The sequence below is a fragment of the Mandrillus leucophaeus genome, unplaced genomic scaffold, assembly GCF_000951045.1.
Source record: "Mandrillus leucophaeus isolate KB7577 unplaced genomic scaffold, Mleu.le_1.0 Scaffold412, whole genome shotgun sequence".
Classification (NCBI taxonomy): domain Eukaryota; kingdom Metazoa; phylum Chordata; class Mammalia; order Primates; family Cercopithecidae; genus Mandrillus; species Mandrillus leucophaeus.
This window is the reverse complement of record NW_012104388.1, coordinates 2,102,249-2,114,543: the sequence shown is the minus strand read 5'-3', so window position 1 is coordinate 2,114,543 and position 12,295 is coordinate 2,102,249. Positions and strand designations below refer to the sequence as shown.

At 36.8% G+C, this 12,295-nt stretch overlaps 1 protein-coding gene across 1 annotated transcript in view; it reads right to left on the bottom strand.

Moving 5' to 3' along the window:
• LOC105548489 (exocyst complex component 1-like) overlaps positions 1-12,295 on the bottom strand; it is a 17,779-nt gene that overhangs the window by 4,432 nt on the left and 1,052 nt on the right. Inside the window, exon 2 of the mRNA XM_011992514.1 lies at positions 2,339-2,469. Coding sequence (XP_011847904.1) covers positions 2,339-2,469 — 131 coding nt within the window. The remainder of the gene's footprint in view (positions 1-2,338; positions 2,470-12,295) is intronic.

The following is a 12,295-nucleotide window of genomic DNA, read 5'->3' as shown; positions in this document are numbered from 1 at the left end:
GGAAGAATCAACAATGTTGGGATGGAATTAAAGGCCATGAAAAGTGAGGAAAAAATAGACCACAGTTAGTTGATCTGAAATGAGTCTAAATTGACAGTCCTGGTGAATACAATCTTGGGCATTGAACAAACTTGTAAAAACCAATGATAACATTGGTAATATTTGAGAGCTGGAGAAAAAAGACAAGGAAAATGGGTCAAAGATTGGTGGGGATAGTTAATTTGTGGGGATAGTTCCTGAAACTACAGCTTAGTGAACTTGACATGCACTTCTGATCAAATTAAATGCAGTATTATAGAAATTTGACAAGTACAGAAAAATATAAAAAATAAAATCATAGTTAAAAAATGTGTAATCTTATCACTGAGATAACTTATTAAAGTACTGGTTTGTTTTGCATATATATATATACACATATACATATACTGACATATATTTTTTGTAAAAATATTAAGATTCATATTTCAATAACATGACAAACTAAATATGCAAAATTGAGATAATATTTTAGAAAAATTTTATATTTAGCTGATTTTTAGAAAACTTGTTAAGTGGCTGAACAATTGTGTTCTGAGATATTCTTTTGGAAGCCTATTTTATAACGGTTGTATAACATTCTATCATATAAATATGTAATGATATATTTAACCATTTCCTAAGCATCCAACATTTAGGTAGAACATATTGTCAGAAAAGTGTTACATGAATATTTAGGAAACACAGCAATGAAATCCAGCATTCTTTTGCCAAGAAGTCATGTCAAACACACCAATTTTTAAAAAAAGGTTTGTAAGGTGGTAAGTCAAGGTAACAGTAGATAGTATATGTTGATTTTAGTAAACGACAAATTTTAGATATTCAGGTTAGATGAATAATTAGGGCAGAAATAAGTGCTTTTGGCTAATTCTCTACTGTATCCTCAGAGCCTAGCAATGCCTGGTATACAATAAATTCTCAATAAATTAATGAAGGAATAAATGAATATATAAATTTGTATAGACTTTCAGCAACCAATCTGAAGAAGGCAAATTAATAGATTTCTGGGTAAAGTCTAGCTCTACCACTTAATAGCTGTGTCACCTTGGGCAAGTCAATCTCTTTAAGTCTCATTTTCTTCATCTGTAAAATGGAATAATGGAATCTAAATCATGAGGTTTTATGATGATTATGTAAAAATATACATGAAAGGAGCTTAGCTTGGCTCCTGGCACCTCATAAAAGTTTACTGAATATTGGTAGTAGCAAGTAACAGTACTACTAGCAGCAGTAACGGTAACCATCAATGATTTAGAGGTACATACTTGGCCCTGCCTGCCTCATCAATTTTATTATTGACTTGGATGAAGTCCTAAATGTTGTGTTCATTAAATCTGAATCATACTATAGTAATACTAAAAAATAACGATATTAGAAGATTTTAAAGGTTGGAATAACAGGCCAAGTGAAGAATATGGCATTTTTTAAGTTTAAAAATAAATGAGCTTAAAGTTCTAATTCATTCAACAATAATACCACAAAGACTTAGTGAGTGCCTATCATCTATCAGGCTACGATAAAGGATGAAAACCATGGTCCTAATTTTTAAGGAGCTTTCCATCTAGAGGGAATACAGAGTAACCCGACAATTGCAGTTTGTAGGATTACGGTTATAATACATTTCCACCCATGCCATAATGAGTGGAGGGCGGAGAGTCAATAGGACTTTACTCAATGGGAAATCTGGGTAGCAGTTAAAGGTAATTGGACATTTGAAGCCTCAGGAGTCAGTACGTAAGCACTGTGGATGTAGAAGGTTCAAAGGGGAAGGGTTCCTCATGAACATCAGAGTTCAAGAACACACTGTGAAAATCACTTGCCAGGGCTCAAGTGGAGAGATTGGAGCATCTAGTCTTTCTTGCCTTTCAACTCTAAGATTACAGGATTTCCATCCTTCTAGAGGATGAAGTGGGCTTGCTGACGGTAAAATGTGAGGATGAGGGAAGAAATCCCCTAAATTTATAGAGGAAATTGTGGTGGGGAGAAAGTGATGGTAGAAGCATCATATATCTGGAAAAATGGCATTTAAATTTTCAGGATTGACTGGTAGATTGTGTTTAACCTGTTAAGAGGCCCTTGGGAAAGGTGCTTTTAAATTTAATAGACAAAATTCCACTTGAAACTCATAAAAACAGAACCAAAAAACTGGTATATCATCCCAGTAGATTAAACCATTCCACTTATGAACAATATAATGTCATCGTAACACTTAGTACATGCCACGAATATGTGAAGCAGGATATTGAACATAAAGATCTCCAGCATATTGATTCCACATCTCCTTATAAAATGTAACACTTACAGTATCTGCTTCTTTTCCATCAATCATCTTCAGATCATTCAAAGACCACTTTTTTGTTACTTCATATTTTTCATCTAAACCTATCCTGTAGTGTTTCACCATGATTATTTTTACTTCTTCCTTTTTGGTCACTGTAGGACAGAAAAATACTTAGTTTACATAAATTCTTAGAAGCTAATAAATTATTCAAGTTATACTTTTTGGTATTTATGTATCCCCTTTTAATAAAATGACCTTGAACCTGTATTACAGCTGCACCTCAATTGTGAGCCCTGATGTATCTGAATCCTCACAGTATGCACCCAAATTTGCTCAATGTATTAACTTTATTTTTGCTACAGTTGTGGTTACATACTGCCACAGTAATGTCTGTTAAATAGAACATTGAGCTGTGTGCTTTGAGCTCTGAGCATTGTGGTAGAGAATGGTGTTCACCTTGGGGCAGGAAATAAGAGGCTTAGCCTTAGCATACATTCAGTGCCAAGTGTTTATCAGAACAGGTTGGAATTTTAATTTATGACAATGTAAGAAAGTGAGGTCATGGAAGTAAACAGTACTGCTTTACAGCAACACAGTGTTGAAGAGTGAGTGACCAAGCAAATACTGCAGTAACTATGGACACTTGCCTTTAAATTCGCTCTGAGACTTACAATGTAGAAATGCTTGCATCACAGCTACTGTTAACCTGCTTGGTATTGCTTGAGATTGTAATCCTCTCAAGTGTGTCTCTCAAATTCTAGTATTCAAAATGTGCCACTTGCACAAAAGGTTTTAGTACTATGCTTTGAAAGATATGGGAATATTTTTGCTTATTTTGTGGGAACAAAATGAGGGAAATGCTTTTTTTGGTTTTAAAATTATTTGGTCTTATATATACATATCAGAAGAATCAATATTTGAGCATAGAGATCTTAAGTTGAAAATTATCAATGAGTTATTATAATAAAGGAGTGTTTACTGAGTATTTGCTACTCACGTGATAGAACTGTAATAGATGCCACAGGGGATACAAGTAAAAGACATGGTCCCTGCCCTCTAAAAATTTATGGTTTCATTGGTGAGACAAGGCTAACACACATGTCACATATAATAGCATATTATAAAGAGGTGGCAGGTGGGGATTGAATGCCTAGGATTTCCCTTCAAGATGAGTAATGTCACTTAGAGAGTTGGAAGCTGGTTCTGTCTTCTAAGAGTGACTCTGGAATTTTTTCTTGGGGGGCGGGGAAGACTCTCTCTTGGTTCTGGAAAGCATCACTTTGACATGCTCTCCCAGCTCTGTAGACATGAAACAATACATCACAGTATAATCGTAGTGAAAGATAAGTAATGTGGAGCAGACCAAATGTTCAATGAGTTCTGAGAAGGGAAAGGATTGGAGTAGTTAAGGCAGGAATTACAAATGAAATAGAATTTGAGATAAGGCTTAAATTTTGAAAAGACAAGGGTCGTACTGCAGACATTTCTAGGTGAAGGACAGCATGTGGAAATGCATCAGCAACAGAAGTTAACGTCACCAGGTAGAATTAAAGAAAGTGCACTGCATGGGTTGGTTGATGTTAAGATTTGTGGGCAATAGGATTCACTAGGTACAGAAGGTTGTGAAAATGTTTTGAAAGACTCTGGATTTGAAATGCAACAGAAACCATTTTGGACCTGTGTCTGAATTCTCTTTTCTGGATGGAGTGATGTGAGGCTGACCTATTATAGTAAGGGCTCTAGAATTGGGTCTAGCAAAGGGAGCATCCATTGCCTGAAGGTGCTAGTGATACTGAAATCAAGGCAGCCAGTTGAGCTGAGAGTTGATGATGGAGCTCAGTCCTCAGGAGAAGGAGTGGGAGCAGTCTGACAAATCTCAGAAGAAGGCACTGTGTTGGGTGGTCAGTGAAAGCTCATGTAGCAATACCTGTTTGTTAAGTCTCCCTCCTTCTGTAGCAAAAGGCTAATAAAATGGTGCCCTATTAAAGAAGAATTTTTTCTGGCAGCAGTGATGTACAGAATACCTGGGAGAAGAAATGAAAGAGGAACTGGAGGACCCTGGAAAATGCAGTGCAGCTTAGTGAGTTCTGGCACTAGACATTCTGGAGTTAAATCACGACACCACCTCTGAACAGCATGGTCTGAGTAAATGATTTAATCTCTAAAGAGTTTAAACCTCAGTTTTCTTATGTTGTAAAACAGACATCAGAATGATACAAATTCATAGGGTGTAAAGATTAAAGTAGACAAAATATATAAAGAACTTAAGATAGTGCCTGGTTTACAGTAACTGTTAAAAATGTTTTGTTTTGTTTAAGAGGCTGTTGTAGTAACCTGGGCATGGGATGTGGGTCATGGATATAGAAGTGGAAAATCCAAGTAAGATTTTAAATAACACTGGTTGGAAATAACACTGGATGAAAACCAAACACTAGACACAAACCCAAATAGGAAAGTAGAGAGGGTGAGTTGGTTGGGTGGAAAAATGAGTTTTGTTTTTGACACACAGATGAAGTAGCCACAAATTATCTCAAAAGAGAATGAGATGGAAGTTTTGTAGTTTACGAATGGAGATACAGACTTGGGTTTTTTTGTGTGTGGAAAAGTTTCCAAGGGCAGTTTTTTTTTGTTGTTGTTGTTTGTTTGTTTTTCATTTTCAGAGAGGGTCTCACTCTGTTACCCAAGCTGGAGTATAGTGGCATGATAATGGCTCACCGCAGCCTCAACCTCCTGGGCTCAAGCATACTTCCACCTCAGTCTCCTGAGTAGCTGGGACTACAGGAATGCACCACTATGCCTGGTTAATTTTTTATCTTTTTTTGTAGAGATGGGTCTCACTGTATAGTGATAGTGATAGTGGTCTCAAACTCCTGGCCTCAAGCTATGCTCCTGCCTCAGCCTCTCAAAGTGTTGGGATTATAGGTGAGAATCACCATGCCTGGCTCCCAAACCAAATTTGTAGAGAAAAGAGCAGAGGAAAGAGGTGAGAGAAAGTGAGAAGAAGAATAGATGCCAAGAAAGACGTCTGAGAGACAGGCCCAGGTGTGTAATGCTATGGGAATCAAGAGAATAGTGAAGTTTAAAGGTTTGGAGACTATCCCATGAAGTCCCTTTACTAGGTAAGGCAGAGTTCAGCCCTAGCACTGAATCTGACTTGGAAGAAGATCATGAATTTCCTCCATGAGGGCAGTTTCTCTAGAATGCTGAGGGCAGAAGACTCCTTCTGCAGAGGACTCCTTCATGCACCAACACTATTTGAGTGCACATTGTGTGCCAGCCTCAAGGTTAGGTAGGATTTACAAAGATAATAGGAATGAAGACTAAAGGCTATGATTGAGATCACATATTCCAGGAGTTTGGAAAAGGAGGGATTGTACGTTTTGGAGGCAGAGGAAGTGACTAAAGCACACCTTCTGGAGAGGACCTCAAGCAGAATATCTTAGCTTGGGGTCAATGAGCTAGTTTAGAGTCTGTGATCCCCCTGACAGTGTGCCAAAGTTGGTGGGCTTCTGTCCATCTATCCTTCTCTAGCACTAAAAAGATTCTATCTCCACTGATGTAGATGCTAGCCTTGGGAAGATGAAAGGATTAAAAGTAAAGCTATTAGGCAGAGGTGGTGAAGTGGAGGCACACTTGAATCTATCATGCTTACTAAGGACAAGATCTTGGAGACATTCTCCTCCACCAGGAGGCAGTTGTATGCCCAGAAAGAAGCTGTACCTCATAACCAAAGGACTATGTTCTTGCTCCAGCTCGCTGTCTCACATGCTGCTTAGCGGGTGGGAGAGAATGGGGTTGGGGAGGTATGGAAAACGTATTTTCACTGAGCAAATTCCACTGCCTCGTCTACGTGTTATGATAGGCATGTTATGGTCATCTGTAGGCCACTCATTCATCTCATTAAATTGATAAATATTTGAGTGCCCTTTTTATACCAAGCACTGTGTTAGGAATTGAAAACATTAATTCTCATAAGGCATCATTCCTGCTGTCGCTGAGACTGTAGGGAGGGGGGTCTTCAGAAAGAAAACCCGTGCTCACAGTTCTGCAAAGAAGAAATAGACAAAGTAATTAAGGAACGTGGAGGAAGGATGTCTTCATCCAAGTGGGGGTCCGGGAGAGCTTCCTGAGAGAGGTAACCTGAGTTGTAAAGGGCAGTAGAAGTTAGCAGAATGAAGATGCGGTAAAGGTAGTTCTAGAAAAGCATTCACACAAAGGCATGAAATACTTGACATTTTAAAGTCATTAAAAGCATCTGGTACTGCTGGCATGAGGTTTGAGGGTGGACAGGTGGAAGGGAACAAGTTAGGCAAGACTAGTCCCTGAGGAGTCTAGAATATCAGGCTGAGAAGATAAAGGTTATTCTGAAAGCCATGCATTTATCTGTGTAAGAGAGAGAAGTTGTCACTGAAGGATTTAAAGTGAATGGACAGACTGAGCTTTTAAATTTCAGAAATTTCTTTCGGGATCTTCCATAAAGGATAGGTTGGAGGTGGGGAATGGAGAGAAGAGACGTGAAGAAGGTGAGTCCTACAAGTCATCACATTTTCTTATATTAATGGTCAGTGTCCCATTAACACCAAACTAAGAAAATGAAAAAGCATTCTTTAAAAGTTAACCTTTTGACAAAACAGCTTCCTTTGTAGCTAAGGAGGCTCCAAGAATTGTCTTTAGCCACAAGCCAAAGAAGTCTACTCAGCCTGGAGTCAACCCAATCCCTAATTTCCACACTTGAGCTTTGCTGCCAGCTAAAATTAAATGGCCGTATCCACATTAATGCAGTGGCAAAGTGGAAACCTATCACATTGTCTTAAAACAGAAATGTGTTTATATAATCAAAATGTTAGGGAGTTGTTTTCTGTTACATCAGAGTTTCCGTTATTGAATTATGATTTAGTGAATAATATCTACAGAGTAAGGGAACTTCAGAGTTAATCCGCTCTAGTTTTAATTTTAATCAGCATTTTCAGAATTATAATTTTAACTTCATGCCAATCACTTTATTTTCCCTTTAAATTTTAAAATAAACTTTGTCATTAATAAATGCCTCTGTTACCATGATAAAATAGTCACTATTATTCATGAGGCTAAATGGAAGGAACATTGCCCGATTGATCCAATATAATTTGGCAGAATAGAAGAAAACAGTAGCTTACAAGTAAGTTGCACAGAATGCTTTAAAGAAACAACTCTTCTTTTATGTTGTATTGTTATACAATTGTTTTCATCATTTAAGTTAAATGATGGAGAGAAATTACTATGAGATATTGCAGAAAAGCAGCAATAGTGAAATGTTATATATGGTGCTGTCTGGGTTCACTGAGAAGGCTATCATTGCTTTCATCAAAAGAGTAATTTTCTTTCTTTCTTTTTTTTTTTTTTTTTGAGATGGAGTTTCACACTTGTCGCCCAGGCTGGAATGCATTGCAGCTCACTAGCACCTCCTGGGTTCAAGCGATTCTCCTGCCTCAGGCTCCTGAGTAGCTGGGATTACAGGCACCCACCACCACACCCAGCTAATTTTTGTATTTTTAGTAGAGACAGAGTTTCACCATGTTGGCCAGGCTGGTCTCAAACTCCTGACCTCAGGTGATCCAGATGCCCACCTTGGCCTCCCAAAGTGCTGGGATTAGAAGTGTGAGCCACCATGCCTGGCCAAAAGAGTAGTTTTCATGTAACATTTTTCTTTAGAAATATTTTTTAAAATCAAATTTTGTGCTGCACTGAGTGTCTTTAAAATGAAAAAGATGGGCTATAAGCAAGTAAGGACATGAGTTGCTGATATTTTTACAGAATGGGAGATAGAATGAAAGAGAAGGAAAGTGATTTTGTGGGAATAGAAGCACCAAGAGAAAAGGGACATCCAACGAGGCATATGCAAGGTTTGGCTTTATGAGCTCCAATCTAGCATTACTCAGTGCCCCTACGAAAAGTAATATTGCATAGTAATTTGGCACAAGTGGACCTGCCTTTAAAGCCTCCATTAGTCACTTATGAGCTGATTATCTTGGGCAAGTTATATAGCTACTGTGTACTTCAATTTTATCATGCATAGATGTGGCAAATAGGATAAAATATGTGAAGGACTTACCATAGTGCCTGGCAAATGTGTTAAGAAAAGCATCTACTCTTACTGGTTAGAAGCAATGTGGTAAAGTGGAAAAAAACTTGGGTTTTAGATTTAGATTTATGACCTGTGGGCCTTGGACTATGTATTTAACTTCTTGTGACCTATGGTTTCCTCATCTGTAAAACAGGAATTTTGTCTATCACATAAGGTGGTTGTGAAGATTAATATAAATGGTACTAAATGGACTAAATGGACATGTGCCTGGCACTCAGCAGGCATGCCTTTATATGATAGGCTATCCCTTTTATTGCATCATCAATAATGCCATACTAATAAAGAAATATTTTAAATATTTCTCCCCTTCAAAGCTCTGAAATCAAGTTCCTATTCACTCTACAAATGAGGCAAATGGCTTGGAGTTTAGATCTCCCAGGTAATAGATTAGCCACATTTAGATCTTTCCATGTTTAGATCTCCAAGGTAATAGATTAGCCACTGGGAGAATCTGTCTCATAAGTTACTAACTGATGATGGTGATGTGGGTTGTTCATTTTAGAGATAATGATAATATCCCCACTCTAAAGTCCAAGCCACTGGCCCTTTTAGAACCAAACACTAACTCACAATAAATGCAAGGTAACAAGAGGACTCAAATGGGAGCTTCATCATTTCCATACTGTAACCTTCACCTACAATTACCCTGATTTGGAGAGTCAGAATATTTTATTTAAATTCCTCCACAGGGCTGGGTGCAGTGGCTCATGCTTGTAATCCCAGCACTTTGGGAGGCTGAAGCACGATGGCTTGAGGCCAGGAGTTCGAGACCAGCCTGGGCAATATAGTGAGACCCCGTCTCTACAAAAAAGACTAATAAATTAGCCAGGCATAGTAGCACATGACTATAGTCCCAGCTACTCAGCAGGCTGAGGTGGGAGAATCACCTAAGCCCTGGAGGTTGAGGCTGCAGTGAGCCAAGATCAGGTCACTGCACTCCAGCCTGGGTGTCAAAGTGAGACCCTGTCTCAAAAAAACAAAATAAATTAAATTAAATTAAAATAAATTCCTCCATAGAGACATTCAGTGATATTCCACAAATGCATTTTGTGTTTGTGTGTGTGTGTATGTGTGTGTGTGAGAGAGAGAGAAAGAGAGAGACCTGAACAAAATATATATAGAGAGAGTCTCAAACAAGAATAATAAAGTGTTTTTTTCTACCTTTAGAAGACAAAGAGCAAGAATTTTAAAGTATAAAACCTACCTTTTTATTCAATGCCTGTTCCCCATTTGACAATTCTGATTGTAACTAATTGTTACAATGAGTAACAATTAGTAAGTTTTGTGAATTTTATGATATATGTATTTTATTTTTTAATAAAATGTATCTCTTGGAAATCAATCCTACCTTTGTTCTCTTCATAATTTTTTAACATAGAGGATAATAAACACCGTCAAATTAGAATTTCTTCAAGTGTGATCTCCTTTTGAGCACAAGATTTCTGTCTTGTCACAGAACCAAATCTATTCATATTTATTAAAGGAGGTATTATAGGTCATGAGAGGGAAGATATTAAATTATTGTGTAGCGAAACAACCTTGACAGGAGAATCGCTTGAACCCAGGAGGTGGAGACAGCAGTGAGCCGAGATCGCGCCACTGCACTCCAGCCTGGGCGACAGAGCAAGACTCTGTCTCAAAAAACAAAACAAAACAAAACAAAAAAACAGCCTTGAGTAAACCTGCAACTTGAAAAATAAAAAAGAATATACACATAAACTATGTTTGGCTCTATGATCAGAACATATGTATAGCTGTTTGGATATATTTTGGCCTGCGTAATTGTTATTCTACTACTGCTAATAACATCGTTAATTATACGAAAACTTTTTAAAGCCTTAGTCCATGTTTAATTCTTCAAAACACTATGTATCAGGATAATTTGTTCTCAATTCACAGTTGAAAAATTAACCTAACCTCTTCCAGGCAATACTATTATCTCCTGAAATGACAACTTAAAGAAAGAAATTCTTTAGATTGTGCTCTGTTGTTAAGATGTTGGGAATTCGCAAATATAGCAGCAGTGGTACCAAATGAAGTCTTTAAAATTGTTTTTAGCAACCTCCTTTTCTCGTTAACTTGTTCTTATTTAACAATCTTATTAACATTCTTATTGTAAATGATTTGACAAAATTATTAAATTTTTTGGTTCACAGAGAAGTTCTGGTACGGCTTAAAAAACAATATGTATAGAGAATTTATGCATATTATTTTTATAATTCTAGAAAATGCCATTTATTTTCAGATTAATATCTATGAATGGAAGATATTTTTCTAGAGGTATGAGAATACTGAAAAATAATCAACATCTGAATATACACACAATTTTAAATTAATATAATATAAAATATATTAATTTTTCATTTTATATTAAATATACACACGTGTTTACTATTTTGTTTTTACTACAAATATGTATTTATAATATATACATATATAAACATATATTTCAGTATATTTTTAATGGCAAATTATTTTTTCTGTATATCTGAAAATTATAACCTTAATTTAATTTTATTTATTTAGAATATAATGTATCACATTTGGTTTTATCCTAGTAAGAATTTAACAGGGGAGCACTGTGGGCAGATATAAGTGTTTTTATTTCCGTTTCAGAGATGTCACCACTGAGGCCAGAGAGCCTAATTATCTTGCCCTAAATTTCACAGCTGGTGGGTGGCAAAGCAGCACCAGGTTTCACACCAAGTTTGCCTGATTCCAAGTTACTTTCCATCCAGGTTTAGCTAATGCTTTAATACGCTGTGTCAAGTCCTTCAGCGTTTCTTTAATTCACGTGCACTCTCTTCATTGCACATGTGACTTATCCCTTTCTAGTGCCAGCACATAACAGAGCTCCTTCCTCCTTTATAAGAAGATGCTGCTTTTAACTTCCAGTGATAATGTTCTAGGTAGGGGAAGCTAGTCCCAGGGAGAAATGACTACGCAAACCCTAAGGTGGGAGTGGGCTGAGGTCCCAGGAAATCCCCCATGTACATCCTAGCAAACCAGAAAGGGAAATTTGAGTTTTTGACATCTAGTTTTAACATCAACCAGGTAGACATCAAGATTTAATGGTAAGTCACAATCCTTTGACTGCGAGACCCCTGCAAAAGAGACTCTGGTCAGATAAATAGAAAGCTTAACCATATTTAAACATATTTTCATTAATTGAAAAAATACATGATGGAATTTGACTACACTGGACTCGTGAGTCTCACAAATTTAGAAGTGCTAGATTGTAGGGAATGAAGAGGAAATCATAATATGACTCTACTCCATGAAGGTGGCATCGTTCAAAGTACGGAGTTCCATGTCTCAACAATTGTGATGTGATCTGTTTGACTCATTACCAATGGAAATTGTCTGAGTCCAGCATGGTCAAAGCCAAGACTATTCAAGCAACACACTGACTTATTTTAAATTACTGTTCCAGCAAAATGTATTTTTAATTGCCATAAAAAAGTGTTACATTTAGAGAAAGTGTTCTCAAATTGATGGATGTGATGTAGAAGAGAGTCGTGAAGTTAGTGAACTGATAGGGCTTATAAAGTTAACTTGTATCTAGAATAGCACAATATGGTCTTCTTTTCTTCATCTCTGAGAAGATCTTGTTTTTTCCTTGCTTCTTACATGACAGAATTATTGAATTATTTCCAAACATTTAAATCTAGGAGACTTTTTTTTCATGTCAGATAGAACAAGTCTAGTTAATTACATAATTTGGAGGGAGAAACTAAGATGTATTTGGTAAGTTAGATATATAAATTATTGTGATTATTTAATTTTTCATGTTTTTCTTTAAAAATATGTGTATACTAATGTTACCAGTGAGAAATCAACTTTATAAAGTGGAA